The sequence below is a fragment of the Diuraphis noxia genome, unplaced genomic scaffold (genome assembly GCF_037042655.1).
Source record: "Diuraphis noxia isolate RWA-SAM2 unplaced genomic scaffold, SU_Dnox_SAM2 contig0004, whole genome shotgun sequence".
NCBI classification, from domain to species: Eukaryota; Metazoa; Arthropoda; class Insecta; order Hemiptera; family Aphididae; genus Diuraphis; species Diuraphis noxia.
The window spans coordinates 53,379,888-53,396,157 of NW_028301714.1; the positions used below are offsets into that span (position 1 = coordinate 53,379,888).

The 16,270-nt window shown below is 25.6% G+C and overlaps 2 protein-coding genes across 2 annotated transcripts; both read right to left on the reverse strand.

The window, feature by feature from the left end:
* Positions 1-1,400: 1,400 nt before the first annotated feature.
* Ndfip (Nedd4 family interacting protein) lies at positions 1,401-7,989 on the reverse strand. The gene is made up of 6 exons (XM_089227214.1): positions 7,549-7,989; positions 6,049-6,165; positions 5,828-5,971; positions 5,703-5,750; positions 4,360-4,468; positions 1,401-4,297 (listed from the first exon to the last, which is right to left on the reverse strand). The coding sequence occupies exons 1-6, from the start codon at positions 7,576-7,578 to the stop codon at positions 3,993-3,995; spliced, it is 753 nt and encodes a 250-aa protein (XP_089083340.1). The 5' UTR covers positions 7,579-7,989; the 3' UTR covers positions 1,401-3,992.
* Positions 7,990-13,352: 5,363 nt separating this feature from the next.
* On the reverse strand, positions 13,353-15,448 carry LOC107161732 (protein takeout-like). The gene is made up of 4 exons (XM_089225274.1): positions 15,189-15,448; positions 14,252-14,638; positions 13,984-14,139; positions 13,353-13,829 (listed from the first exon to the last, which is right to left on the reverse strand). The coding sequence occupies exons 1-4, from the start codon at positions 15,268-15,270 to the stop codon at positions 13,678-13,680; spliced, it is 777 nt and encodes a 258-aa protein (XP_089081400.1). The 5' UTR covers positions 15,271-15,448; the 3' UTR covers positions 13,353-13,677.
* Positions 15,449-16,270: the final 822 nt, after the last annotated feature.

The window sequence follows — 16,270 nt, forward strand, 5'->3', positions numbered from 1 at the left end:
GTTAGTAAAAGATTGTAAACAAGCTTTAAGATTTCTGTACATATTTCAAAATAAATACTACCTATTAATATTAAAATTATTTGAATTTAGCCCCCCCCCCCCAAACAAAAATCCTGGGTGCGCCCCTGAATTGTATTGGAGTACCTATACAATTTGGTCAATTGTTTGTACTGATGTAGACATATTTAGAAAGGATTTTCCAAAATTCACATTTTAAAAAGGTCCTCAAACAAGAATTATGAGATTCACCGTGAAAATTAAAACTTTTTTGTTTATATATGGACAAATGGTTGCTATTAGTTCCTCAGGTACCTATTTGAGGTAAAAGCATACCTCAGATTGTCGCCTTTACATGGCCTTAATTAAGAAACTGTATCTTAAGACTAAATGATCACGTGTGTACCTTAAATAAATACCCAAAAATTACTAGATTGATTATGATAAAAATCTCAGAAATGTTTTTAGATACCAGAAGTTAAGAGAGTAATTTTAAATAGTTGTCCAGAACATTTTAACAGGGGGTGCTAAAATATATAGGTAATATCTTTCTATTTTATATCACCTATAAGTGATTTATAACAACAAATTTTTTTAGTGGTGACTTAGAAGACACCCTTTATCATACCTGAGCACCCTTAGACTTCCACCTAAATTTTTAAACCTTGTGGTATGTCTAGTTTAATATAAAATAATATTTGTAAATACCTAACAATAATAAATTAATATATGCAACTGGTTTTTAGTAAAAATGAGTTCAACCTCTGTATTACTAACAGCAGAAATATAGGCTGATTGCAATCTCCGCTCAGGATTGATTTTTGATACAAAGAATCATTATTAAACTCAAATTAAATACATCACCCAAGCAGTCACCAACTAATCGATGTGTTATACTTGACACATATTATACAGCAGATAAACTCCTTTGGATTTTAAAATTAAAACTAGCATAAGATATTTAAAATATTTATGTTTTACAAAGAGTAGAAAAACTGTAATGTTACATAACACTGTAGAATAAATAAACAATAATTTATTTGGATATTTATCAATGTTCTAAAAACTTTTATTATTAAAACACAATAATCAAACTAACACTCAAGACAAATTGTACGAACAATTTAACAAATAAGTAATACTTACTATAATATATTATAGCGGTCAATACTATTATTAGAAATGCAATAAAGATCACCCATAAGTATGTTAAATGTGACAATAATACAATAAGTATAAATATTAAGATATAGAATGATAGTAGTAGGTAGATGTTCATAAACAAATTTAATCCATGAACGTGTATACAATGAAATGTGTAAAAAATGTTATCACACTTAAAATCTAAAAGGGAAAATATATACCTATATATATAAGACATATACGTAATATAATATCATATCATATTTGGTAGGTACAGATAGCTTTATTATTATAACAATCAATTAAAAGAACATACACTAATACATTATAATGATAAAGTGAATTAACAATTATAATAATAAAAACAAAAACAAATAAAATATAATAGAGTAGCTGTATACATATTTAGTATAATAATATAATGTAGTATGTACATTGTACATAAAACACTACAATTTTCAAATTGAATTCACAATAATTTGGATAATTATTATCCAAAATGTTATGAAGTAAAATGGTTATATATAAATTATTTGTAAGCTATACTTCATTTCAAACCAATAATCATATTAGATGAAACTAATAAATATATTTTATTATGCATGGTGAAAGAAATATACCATTTTATGAACTATTTATAAGTAAATTGTAATGCATATAGTTTAATGTTAACATAACATAAATATTTATTATTTATCAATAGTCGAAAGCCAAAAAAAAAATTGTATTTAGTATGATATTTGTTTTAACTATCAACAATAATCAATTAAACATATAAAATATTTGTATCCTTTAAAGTTAAACTTTTTTATAAAAATTGTAATGTATTATTAACTATGACAATAAGAAATTTATGTATTTAAATTTTATTTAAAAACAAAAAAAAACCTTTTTAAGTTTGATGAATGAATAATGTTTTAATCAAAACATTAGTTTTAGTAACATTACATGAAATATTTATAAAGTATAAATACATTGTTATGTTTAATAAACATAATAATTGTATAAATATATATACTTTATACTTATATAATTTATATTTAACAGTTTAATCTAGAAAATGTAACTTCAAAGAAAGTACCTATGTATGTATTTCAAAATATAATAAATTACAAATAATACAATTAAAAAGAAAGTTAATTTTACAGAAAAATAAGAATAATAAATTACACAAAGAAAATGCTAATAATCACAGATATTAATGGATGGAATTTATTATTTTCCAAAATCAGTTTATAACAATCATGCAAGCAGTAAATACTATTTAAAAAAATGAATACATACAAGTTTAATAAGAATAAAATTAAAAAATATATTATAAAATACCATCAAAGTTAATTTATAACTTGAAATAAACTACAAAAGATCAGTTCAAAAATAAAAAATTGCACTCAAATTTAAAATGGTTTCATCATATTCAATCACATTTAAAAATAAATATGAATGTTTCCTAACTATTTGATTGTACATAAACACAAGTTGTCTAGTAAAAATACCATTAAAACTGATCAAAATAAATTATGTCTGTACACTCATATTTAATTTGTTAATTATATCATACTCAGATGAATAAATATTCTAATTGCGATTTGATAAAAATACATCTGAATATAGAATAGTCATTATTTAGAAATCATTCGATATAAATATTAATAACTAAAATGAGGATGGGCTTCTTTAACCAATGATAACACACTTCAGCTAAAAATACACCCCATATTTAATTGTTTATATTTTAAATAGGTAGTGAACATAAATCTAAAAGTTTAAAAATGTTAAAACTTCATTGAAATAGTTAAATTCTTATATTTATATATTAGTATTTCATTTAATAATTTCATTTTTTTTTAAATTTTGTTAAATTTTAATCTATAATATAGGAACATAAAAAAGTACAATAAGTATACAATGTTTTTTTTCTAAATTATATTATAAAGTATTGGCTAAAGTGACTTGAGAAAAGAACCAAACCAGTGAGGGCACTTCAGCATGAATTTTAGTTAACAGTAATTAAAAAAAACAATAAGACTTTGACTTTGCCCACCCACTTTTCAGGTTTATATTGCTGTGAAAAATCCTATCTTGTTTCATTTTTTTAGTGGTTACTGAAATATTTACATTTAGTAAAAGTCCTCATGTTTAAAATATACACAAATATGCGAAAGAAGAATGTCTTGATTTAATTTCTGCAAGAATATTTAGCTACATTTATATATTGGAATGTAAAACGATTTTTAGTGAACATTATCTTTGTTGTCATAACTCACTGAAAAAATTATTTTCTAATCAGCCCCCATTAGAATTTTAACATGATTTTAAATCATCTTTAGTTTTTTGTCATCATAAAACTGAATTGTCATCACTTTTTATATGAACTTTTATTTCAATTGTGCTCGTTTACATTATTTTTATATTTTTTTACTAGATTTGCTGGTGGTGTTGGCGATTCCATAAACAGTATTCAGATATGTTTTGATGTCACTTTTTAACCATTATCATAATAGTTAAAAATCCAAACTAACATGGCCCCTTCTAGTCATATTATTGTACTGAATAAATTAGATTTCTCTCCAACTTATTTTTCATACATTTGTAATTAAAGTCTATATAACTTAGTTACTTTATATAGTTAAGTGTTTGGTAGCCCAACTAACACTACTACATTTTTAAAATTCATTTGGTGTCTACGTGTGTTGTCAAGGGTTAAATACTTGCAAATTACATTAAATAATAATTTTTTTAAACAGTTTTTCTAACACTATTCTTATGACTTTAAACAGAATATGAAACATGAACAAAAATTAATTTAAATTAATATTTCATATACTTTACTTAACCAGCAGATCAAAAATTTAATAAAAATATAACACTCGTTCTTGTGCAGGAACACTAAGCAGTCTCCAACCACGTTTGATATTCATATATTGTATCACAGCACGAATACAAATTAAAAATCCAAATGCCATAACTAACCACCAAAGCCATGTATTTGAACGACTTTCTGGTGATAAATCAGACATTTCAGTATTTCGTTTAACTATCATCGTCCATTTTGCTAATGATAAACCAAATCCAGCAAGTGCTCCGTAACGAGCTGCTACAGTTTGGCATAAACACATTAATACCAAAAATCCAACCCAATTGAATAGCAATGCCACTATAAAAGATAATAATAATAATTATATAATTTATAAATAATTATATATATAAAAAAATTACCCAAAAAAGCAGTCAAAAACATGTAGTCTGTACCTAACAAATTAGTGTCAATTTCACACGGATTAGGTGCAGCATCAATTGTGAGAACAGTTAATGTTTGTGCAGGTATCTGAAAAATAAATAAAATATTAATATAAAATATTTAATAATACAATAATGAACTGTACAGACTCTAACCCAGTTAGTAAATTTAGAGAGCAGTTCAAAAAATGTAACAATGAAAGCATGCTTCGCTAGCAATAATTCTTTTGCAAATTAATAATCACTCAATAACTTGAATTATTTAAAGAAAACATTTTAACATCAGCCTTAGAATGTAGAAACAACTATTCAGAATGTTCATTCCTGTATATAATGATTATACCCTACTTTTTGAAGTTTGGGTCTTCATAACTTTAATTTATAATATCATTTTGTAGTTATTGCACGATTGGAAGCCTATTTTGATGAGTTTTTGAACTGAAGTTTTGGGGCTCAAAAATGAATAAAATGTATTTATTTTATTATTAGACTTAGACAGTAAACATAATATTTGATAATTACATGTCATATACCGGCATCAAAATCAAGTGGGAATTTACCTAAATGCCCTATGTTGCACTGATACAATCATAATTGATTCAAATTATGATTTTTAAGTTACTTAAACAAAATTCTATAAGGAATTTAATTAAAAATTTGTTTGGGAATATTTATAAATTATTTTAGTCACATAAACACTGAATAAACATAGTACTAAATAGTAACATAGAAATAAAGATAATAATGATACAACTAATCATGGCTTTATGTTTTTTATTTAATAGTAATTATTGAATTTTAGAATTAATTTAAAATAAAAATGTAATGAACATTTTTTTATTTTTTTAAATGACAATAGAATAAATTGCATATTTATATATTTATTATTTACACAATTAGTATTCATTCACATTTTTTATGCCAAAATTTTAAAATTTATCAGTAATTATGTAGTCCAAACAGAAAAATAATATTGACAGTATAAAAATAAAAACATTCTATTGTCATCGAAATATCAACAAGATAAAAGTTATCTAAAGTTATTAAGACTTAACAGAAAACATTTAAACAATAATATCAATATCATGTGCAGTGTCTATGATACTAAAATATTCACTAGGTGTTTATTTATTTATTTAATTAAATATAATATGCTTTAGAGCTACAAGACATTAACGTTGATTATAAATACTAGCATTAATAGGGTATTTCTTAAATTATTGTATGCAATTAAAAAAATGTATCTATGCCTAACCTAACCATATGAGTAGTTTCTGATGAAAAACAATAAATTGCAATAAATCTAAATGTATAATAATTACTTCTTGTGGTAATGGTCCAATGCTAGGAGGTCCTCCAATAACTCTTCCCTGAAAAATTGTTACTGTGTTATTATAGTAACATTAATAATTGTATTTTTTTAATCAAAATAAATAATGAAACTAACAGGTAATCTTGGAGATGTTTCTCCTTCTAATCGCTTTTCCATTTGCACTTCTTCATAAGTTGGTAGTTTTACAAAATCTGGGTTGCAGTCTTCATATGGGGGAGGAGCAGAAAAGTCCAATCTAGGAGGCTGCACGTCATAATGCTAACAAGTAATAATAATCAATTAGATATTTTAATATTTTATACACCTAATACTATAACATTTAATTAGATAGGTACCTGTGGTGATGTCGGTGAATGAACTAGATTTTGCTGAGTAGTATTAACATTTCCATTTTCTGATTCTCCCGTTTGAGTATTATTTGCAATATTTGTATATACAGGAGGAGGAATATCCTATATAAATCACATATAATATTTAATATATATAATAAATTCTCAAGTACAATTATGAGTTTTATAGGTGCATTAAGAGGTATTATACTTAAACATTTTATTTGGTTAAAAATGCGATTTGCTTAATCATCAACATAATAAAATAATCAAGAGTTATGATTTGTACTTAAATAATTTCATAATAATATGACTAAAATATTCAATGATTAAATAAGCAAAGCATTATTACATAGATATACAAAATAACCTAAATAAAAAATTTTTTTTTGATTATTCTTAGAACAACAATTTTCAACATAGACTTTGAGATTAGTCAAAACAAAATAACCATTCATAAATTCTAAATTATATATTTTACAATCTTGAATGTGCATGTCGTTTTATAGATATTTTTCATTAAACAATTATTCTTTAAATATAATTTCTATATTTTGATTTTGATGATTTTGATTATCAATCTTAAACAATTTTATCTCAAAGTAAATAACTCTTAAAATTAGTCTTAAATAAACAAAAACCTATATTCTATGAATCTACAAACATAATTTAAATTCAAAAGAAATAGATACCTACTAAATAATATTCAAAAATTAAAAATATTGAATATAGATGATGAAGAAAATTTAAAATACTTGAATACTTCATGCAGGTATGATACTTAAAAATAGGTAGGTACAATATTATAGGTACCTATTCCTCAAACAAGATATCAATATTAAAAGCTAATTAGGTTTTAATGAGCGCAACAAAATACAATGTATCAAAATATTTTATTTTCATAGAATCAAATAGGTTATACCAATAGATGTTGTTAATTACCAAATTTTTTTTTAATCCTATTCTTTTTAAAACAAATAGTTTGAATATTTTTTTTAGTACTCAGTATATAAGGCCAATTCTAAGAAAATGATCATACTTTAAACACAAATCATAAGACATGTATTGGGCTTTTAGCCCGTTTAAATAACAATAAATCAATCAATCAATAAATGCTAAAAACGCTAATTATTTTATAACCTATGAGTATGTTTTCTTTATTTCTGCTTATGAAGTATATATTTAGGTACATTACTAGGAAAATTGATGGCAAACAAACAAAAAATTAAGTTATTTGTTAACTGTTATCATCCACTTACGTGAAAACCGACAAGTAAATTTTCAATTTTATTTTTAGATAACTTAATATTAAGACATATGTAGCAATATAATTTATGAACAACGGGTAACCATTTGGTAATCTAAATTTACTATTGGTAAAATATATCCATTGAATAAAGTAAATAATATATTTATTTATTTTATAATTTTAACACAATTAAGCAATATTAGTAAAAATACCACTGTATGAAACGATAATATTCAAAATGTATGTAATATACTAACCATTATATGGTTTTCAGGTTGTCGACTCATATTTGACAGAGATTAATATTTTATTAACACAAATTATGTCTGATGTTGGAATCTGCCATACATTTACTTCAATATTTGTGACTTTGTGAGCAAGAACAGATCGGATTGTTAAACTCTAAAAAAATTTGACGTGTATAATTATACAGTGAAATCTCAGCCCTAAAGTGAGCCGAGTAGGATTCGATAGGAAATATAATTTAATTTTCACATTTTACACAGGTAAACAATAAATATTATTAATTATCCACGACACAGTAAAAACAAAGTAATAAATAAATAGGTGAAATTCGACTTATGCGAGTTACAACACAGCCACAGTGATCAGAGTGAAAAGCTAGAACATCGAACAATGAACATATGTTTGATCATTTTGACGAGTTGTTGATAAAGTATTGATAACGTACGAACGCATTCGTGACGTCAAGGCGTCCGGAATCGATAAGCCATAAACATAACTACATAACACTATCAACATTAATTATTCATCAAGGCTTATACAATTTTTTTATTATAATTTTGTATAGTTTTTATTATGTTATGTTAGGTTAATAAGATATCATATTACTTTTTATTTAATGTAATTTATCTTATAGAGCATTACTGCATTAGTACGTACTGCGTGAATGCGTGATTTATACGAGAAAAAATAAAATTGTTTTATGTTGTTTTTTTGTCATGATATACCTTGATAGTATTATTGTTTATTATTTTGTTATCATTATTAATTATTGTGCAACGTGCCACTATCATTTATCGGTGGTATACGCCGTATACGGACGACGGTCGTTATCATGAAGACATGAACTATGGACATAAATTAATATTTAACATATTATTACACAACTATTCTGGTTGAACAAATCGTTGCAATAATATTTTTGATTTGATTTTATAACAATTTTTTTACGTTTAAATATTATAATAAAATGTATAAAACATAAGTTTGTATTGTTAAGTTGCTAAAAAAAGTAAAAGCACAGTATCAAATGTAGTTACTGACCGAGTTTCAACTGTTTCAATTAGTAGCTAGTCCGCTACGTATCTACCTATTACAAATCATAAATGACTATGGTTGGACTACTGCGTGATCTTAATATATATATCGTGAAAGAATCGATCTCAAGTTGTTATAATACACATGCCCCACTCAAATATTTCTTCACTTCAACTGCATCGCAGTTATCCGCATAATATTTCCCATCATAACATACATAATATGAACAAACCTACGTAATAAAAATCAAAAAATCGACCAATCAAGAATGGGGAAGATGCACTGACTAAACGATTATAGGTCTATAAACTCTAATGTGATCATCATTTCATGATATACATATTATATAGGTTAAGGATATAATAACGTATTTAGTAGGTATTTTCACCTTTCCCGTTCACAAGTCGTCGAGGTCACTTTTTTGACGTATCTAGTTAGTTTTGTTTATGATATTCGACGACATGTTGTATAGTAGTGATACACAACATCATACCTAACATTGGTTATAAATAGAAAGGTACCTATACCTTATATTATTATAGTATTTAAAACACAGACTAAAATAATATAGTCGACTTACAATATTAATGATAATATCTAAAGTTATGCCCTACACTAATACTGTTATTACTAAAAAAGTAAAAGCCTATTCAAACTTCAAACTATTTTATGGTTAGTATTTTCCGCCATACGACATAATACAACTCAACTACATATAAGCGCCCAAATCAGTAGGACACTAGGACATAAGTGCCAATATAATATATCAAAAGCGCCTAAAGTCTAAACAATAACAAAATATAATATATATACAATATTATATAATTTATACCGATATTAATATTTTATATACCTTTTTTTTTTTTTTTTTTAGTTGGATTATTTTATTTTTAGGCCCTCAGTAGTGCCACCTGACAAGAAACATTAAGTTAATTATTTGGTATAGTTTTAATTGTTTTTTTTTTGTATTTATACTTTGAGCATGTCTCGGGGCCACAGCCTTTTTAGTCTTTTGGGAGCGTGTGTTGCAGAGGATTTGGTATAATGGGATTTGGCCAAATCGTTAAGGGTAGGAAGATTTAAATCTTTGTGGAGATTTTTATTTGTTACGTACCAGCGGGGGCGGAGGTTATTAGGTGTAAGCATATTGATTGAAAAGCTTGTAGAGTTCTGGAGTTGGAACTTTGGAAGGCTTTGAAGACCCACATAGCTGAATGCCATAGAGCCACACCGGGCGGATTATCGCTTTATATATTGTCACCTTGTTTGTTAGGGATATTTTAGATTTTAAAAGGGGTCTAAGAAGGTGCAGCCTGGAGTTAACTTGTTCCGCTTTAGTTTTAGGTGTGGATCCCACGTAAGACGTTTGTCAAATGTGAGCCCTAAGTACTTAAATTCGTTTGCTGAAGGAAGGACTTTGTTGTTGAGTGTAACTGGAGGGCAGTCAAAGTTTCGTAAAGTGAATGTTACGTGAATTGATTTGGTTTCACTTATTTTTATTTTCCAACGATTTGCCCATAAGTTAATCATTTTTTATATACCTATATAATAATGTTACAGTTGATCTTTCAACTACATTATGTTATTTGTTAAAGAATATTTAAAATCGTTAATAATCAATATTCTAAAGTTATAGGTGATTGTAATGATAAAAGATAAAATAATAATTAGGCGCAGAAATTCTAAAGTCTATTTAAACTTGGTAGTTTATTATTTAATACCACATTTTTCAAATATTATATTATTTATATTCCACTTCTTCCATTGCAAAATTTTGCCTTAAGATATGACCTTAATTTTGAGTTTGAAGGAAAAGAATTCATTATAAATGTTTTCACTTTGTAATTTTGGTAAACATCAATTATTATAATGTTCTCAGTAATAAAATGTTTCAGCTGCATATTTTTTAATTCGTATGATATAATATTTCTTATAAAGAATTTCATCCCAAAGGTTTTCAAATTGTTTTTTGAAAATTAATTTTCTGTATAAGTTACGTGAAATTCGAATGCTTACCAAGTCAGGTTACAAACAATATAATTTTACAAGTTGTAATACAAAAACACTGTTGTTCAGTTGTTCTAACATAATTAGATTGGTAATACATTTGTCAGGAATCTGAAATTTTGGCGCTTTTGTACGATACGATTTATTTTTTACTTACCTAACCTATCTCGTTTTTCGGCTTTGCGCTTATGTCTTCCACCGGTAACCACCTTAGACTTATGTCCTAAGTAGATAATTGTTTTCATACAGTGGAGCTATTCATATAGTATATGTATTTACTATCCCATTAATTATAAAAACTAATTATTATCATGAATATTATGATTAATTGATAAATATATTATTTATAATCAATGTCTAAACTCTTATTGAATCAATTCATAAATGGTTCTATGTTATGTATTATGTTTTGTTATACTATTTTTACTCGCCAAAACTGCGGAATATTGAATTTTTACCTTTATGGCTTTATGACGAGTTATACGAGTTTACGACGTGACGTCGGACGTACTCATTTAGTTCAGAAATCAGAGTTCAAACCAGTTGGTGATATTTCTTACGATAAATTTAATGCTGACGATAGATGAAAACATGAAGGTAGGAATATCAATTAAAAAAACAAATTATTTGGTTAATTATTTTTTTATATACCTACTTTGAATAGTGAATAATGATTGTTATTATCATTATTAAAAAATTATATTTATTTATTTATTAATTATTACAAAAACAAGTTTTCAAAAAATGAATATTCTCATTTAAGTTTTAATTAAAAACTAAAACCGTAAATATTATATCAGTTAACTTCAATTTTTTTTCTATAAATGCCAAGAAACTTAAAAATTTAATTCATAAGTTCTTATATGTAGGATTTAAAAAAAATTTTAAGAGTAAATCCATAATAATCTTTAATTATATAAATATATATAAATTTAGATGAAATTAGAAATTTAAACGAAGAATAACGATTTTAGTTATTTTTTTTTTACCTAATTTAAAAATATTCGTGGGACTTACAACATTCATACATCATACATACTAATATTATACTTTACTATACTCAATAACATGTTCAAAATATTAACATGAATGTTAAGCTTGTTTATACCTACCATTAACACCATAATATGTCCGTATCATTTGCAAGGTACAAATAGTAAAATAAATTATTATAGTAGCAGAGATTATATTATCTATGGTATATAGACATAATATTCATAATAATCTAATTATGTTGATAACAATAGTTATAAGTTTATAAGTATTTATTTAGAATATCTTAATATTATTAGGATAATATTATGGTAAAATTAATTGAACTGCATTTAACCAATTAAATATCTGTATGTATAAATATATCGGCTATATTCACCAAAAAGTTGATTGCCTAGAAAATTATTATTTTGCTTTCGTAGGTAGGTTAAAAAACGTTATAAGCTGTATTTTTTATTTTGTGAGATATCCGTATTCCTCGTGGAATTAAAATAAACTTGTTTACTCCCCTAGCGCCCTTGTTACATATTATTATTTTAAATGATTTAATGTGGAAATAAGATGTTCACCTTCATTTAAAAAACTAAATGTTAAAGGTAATTTATTGAAAATATGAATTGTTATGTAACCAATTTTAATCGATGTATAATATATTATATATTATATATATTATATTTGTGTGTATATAATAGGAATATTGTACAGTCAATAAATTGTAAATAGAATAAATTCAGAAATCATTAATATTTATTTTAATATAAATAATTCACACGAATTATAACATTATTATTTATTACTTTGTACCTATTTTTTAATACTGCCGTAGTGCAATTTTACGATATTTATATCTATTGCTTTTTGTAGTTGTAAAAATATAGTTCTACTTTTGAGATATTATATACTGGACTATTATAAAATAAACAATAAATTTTAATTATGTCACTATAATTTACATACTACCTATACCTAATATTTTATTGGTATAGTAAATTGTATACCTACTTAAATAACATTATTTAAGGACGACTAGAGTTCTGTAACATTAAAAAGCCATGATTAGATTGGCTAATTCATTTTGGGTTCATAAACTGAAACAAAATATATTAACTAAATTAATATACGTTTGAATGTTTAAAATTATACTCCATAAGATCATAAAACATTTTTATTGTTATTTAAAATTTACCTACTCTGTACCAATGAAATCATATCAAAACCTTGTGTCTTAAAAATCACAATATAAATGTAGAAACACTCGAAAAAATACCCAAACGTACTCAATTACTTATAAGTTATAACTGCAGATACCCATTTAAGAAACTATAAATACATATGATGTTTAAATGAAAATAATAATTATGCTAACTGCTAACCAACTATTAATGTACAATTTAGTTTTGCGGAAAATACTGTATCATATTAATTTGAAGTTATAGGTATATATTATACTGTAATATTTATATTAAATATTTTATATTCTATTTACACTTTTGAATTGTGCTTGAGTCGTATTTTTAGGTAATGAGTTAGGGCCAAGCACTAAGGTAAACTAACCTACCTATTTAGGTAGGTAGGTACTATAGTTCAACTAAAAAATAAATTTCATTTTGCTAATCAATAAATATTTTAAAATCAAAGTATAGTAAAAAGTATTTTAATAATAATACAAACATAGAAGATATTATATGATATGACACATGACTTAAACTTTGAATGTCTACTACCTAAGAAGAATTATTTAGTTTGATAATTTTTAGCAGGAAATAAATTCAACTCAATGTATATTTTAATAATAATTTAATTTGTTTATTTATTTTGTTTCATATAAATAATATTTAATAAATTAATAAAAACTCTAGGTTTTTCAAATAAATAATTGCACGTCATCAATTAGGTATTGAGACGTGCACATTAGTCGTTGTTTTATAAAAAATAACAACAAGTCTCCAGAAAGTTTGCGCTTTATGTGAGCATCTCTTTAGCGTCGATCACTTTAGACATTTTTGTAGAGCTACTCGAGCGCTTACTGACGGAAACAGACATCAAACTTAAAAAACAACATTTTTTGTTAGGAAACATCTACCGTCAAGATCAGACCAAACTGATTACAAAAGGAATATGTCTGAGTATGCGGTCTTTTGAAATACTTTGTTGACGATATCTTGCGAGATAGCTCCAATCGCTTCTTCGAAAGCTGGTTTCAATTCTTCAAGAAGAACTTCCCAGTTTTGGTTCAGGATGGAGTTCATGCTATCGCCTATTGTACAAACAAAAAAAAAAAACGGATTTAGTACGGAAAATAAAATATTAGAATAGTATAATACACTCCTCAATCATATTTTGTTAATACAATAGTGTATGACAAAAATTATTGAGTATAGAATGATAAACTTGAAGTATGAAATACATACCTAATTGTTTGTTTCCATTGAAAAGGTTCTCCAAATTGACTTTCAGATTTTTGACGCTAGCCACCTTCAGGTTGACTTTCTTGATTTGGACGAAGGTTTTACCGTTCTTCTCGAATGGAGTACCGGACATTTCTTCCAATTCCAAAACGGGTTCGTCTGCGGAAAACAATGATATCGTAAATAAAAATATAACATAACATACATACGAATATGCAAAAATATAAACGCAGGATATGGAAAGTATTTTAATGGTAAGTTGAAAACTTACTTAAGACAATGGAACACGGTCCGTTACCGGTGATCGGCAAAACGAGCACCTTGCCGTTGACCGTGTATTGTCCAGTGATCTCGAGTGGTTTTGTGAAGCTAATCTTGCCGCTTGCCTTGAAGTTTTCCACGTCGACTTTCAAGGAGTCGATCACTGTGCTGGTCAAGCCCATGATTTTGACGTCCTTCAACTTCAAGTCAATACTGACAGCTTTGCTGGATCCCTTGCCGTGTTCGATTTCCAATGACGGCAGCTCGAACGGTTCGATGGCTGGAATTCTAAGTTTCGGGTATCCTTCGGCCAAATCCGGAATGACTGATTGGATGGAGGTCTTCAAACATTTGTCAAGGTTTGGATCACTTTTCTTGCATAAATTGAAAGATATTTCTGTAAAGAAATATTTATAAGAATATTAGAAACATACAATTTTAATATTATAATATTATAATATTATAATAAAATAATATCAATAGTCAACTATCGTACTAAGTCGATTTCGGTATACTTAAACTAACATTGAATTTGAAAAATTTAAAAAATTTTTAAATTTTTTGGTTAAATATATCTATACAAAATAAACACTATCTAAAATCGAAAAATGCATTAAGAATAACATTTTTTTTTTTTTTTCTTTTTTTCTATCACATATGAAACAATTTTTTTTACACAAACTATTTAAAATATATTAAACTTAAGACAATGATAACGTTAAAATTATATTATACTTGGTTATTTTTATTCTTATTGGATTTAGTTATTAAAGTTGAGTTGTTATAAACCAGTTGACCAGGCAAATACTATAGGCAACTTAACTAACGTTTTTTATTTTATTTTTTCATCAAAATAACATAATATTTTTCAGCGAATCTTGTGTGAAAAATATCACTTATTAATTGAAATCTTACAAATATTGAAGTTAACTTAAATAATTACTTACGTTTTTTCGGTGTGGGTGCAGCAATTACAGATGCAACGACGGCCAAAAATAAAGCAGAAACGATCAGCAACGATTTTGCCATTTTGAAATTGAAAATATTAAGATTGTAAAATAAAAAATTAAAAAATTCCAAATTAAATCGATATCGGATCGTTTAAATGCTAATTGTATTTTGGATTATTTGTAAGTTTTGAAAAAACTGAGGAAATTCTTAATTCCAAAGTTACTTCTAAAACTGAAACCGTCGTAAATGTGATGCCGCAGTCCTGTGCTCGTATACCTTTTATACTCTCCGGACTGTTCATGTTGACCTCCCCGGAACAAGTCGAAGACACACCCATAGACGCCTATATGTAGGTATTGGACTGGTGGTAAATGTTATAATATTATATTATTCGTTCATTTACTAAAATATTGAATATAAATTTTAATTTACCTAAGTTAATTGAGTTTAAAAATTAATAGTTTTAGGTAAACCACGCTTTATTTGATTCCATACAAAATTAATTTGATATGACAGTTTCATTCCCTCATACTTTCATATAAATGTATTATATCTAATATTCATTGTTACTCTACTATATAATTACGTAATATCAATTAATATTCTTCGATTTTAAATTATAGTCGTATTATTTTTATAATTTATTAAATTAACATTATGTGAATTTTATCGATTTATACAAATTGCAAATAATATATTTCATACAGAGGTGTAAAAATTTATATTTGATGATAAATCTTTTAATGTCCAATGATTATGGTTTTTATATTTCATATTATTTTATGTCTGATAATGCAATATTTGTGCAAATAATTTGTTGAAGCTTTAATTATAAATTTAATTTTGTTCTCAAATTAATATTATAGTAGGATTGTATATTGTAGGTTTTATACAGTGTAGCGTAATGTATTGTTTTACTAAGATTTGTTCTTTTTGTGTCTGACGTCATTTGTAGACGTGACAGGAAGTTTAAAGAACTAACTTCTCAGTACAATCTATAATAATCAAATTTACGAACTTTTACTTGGTATTAGGTTTCAATAAAATCGTTTTTAGTTTTTTTTTTCAAAAAATAATA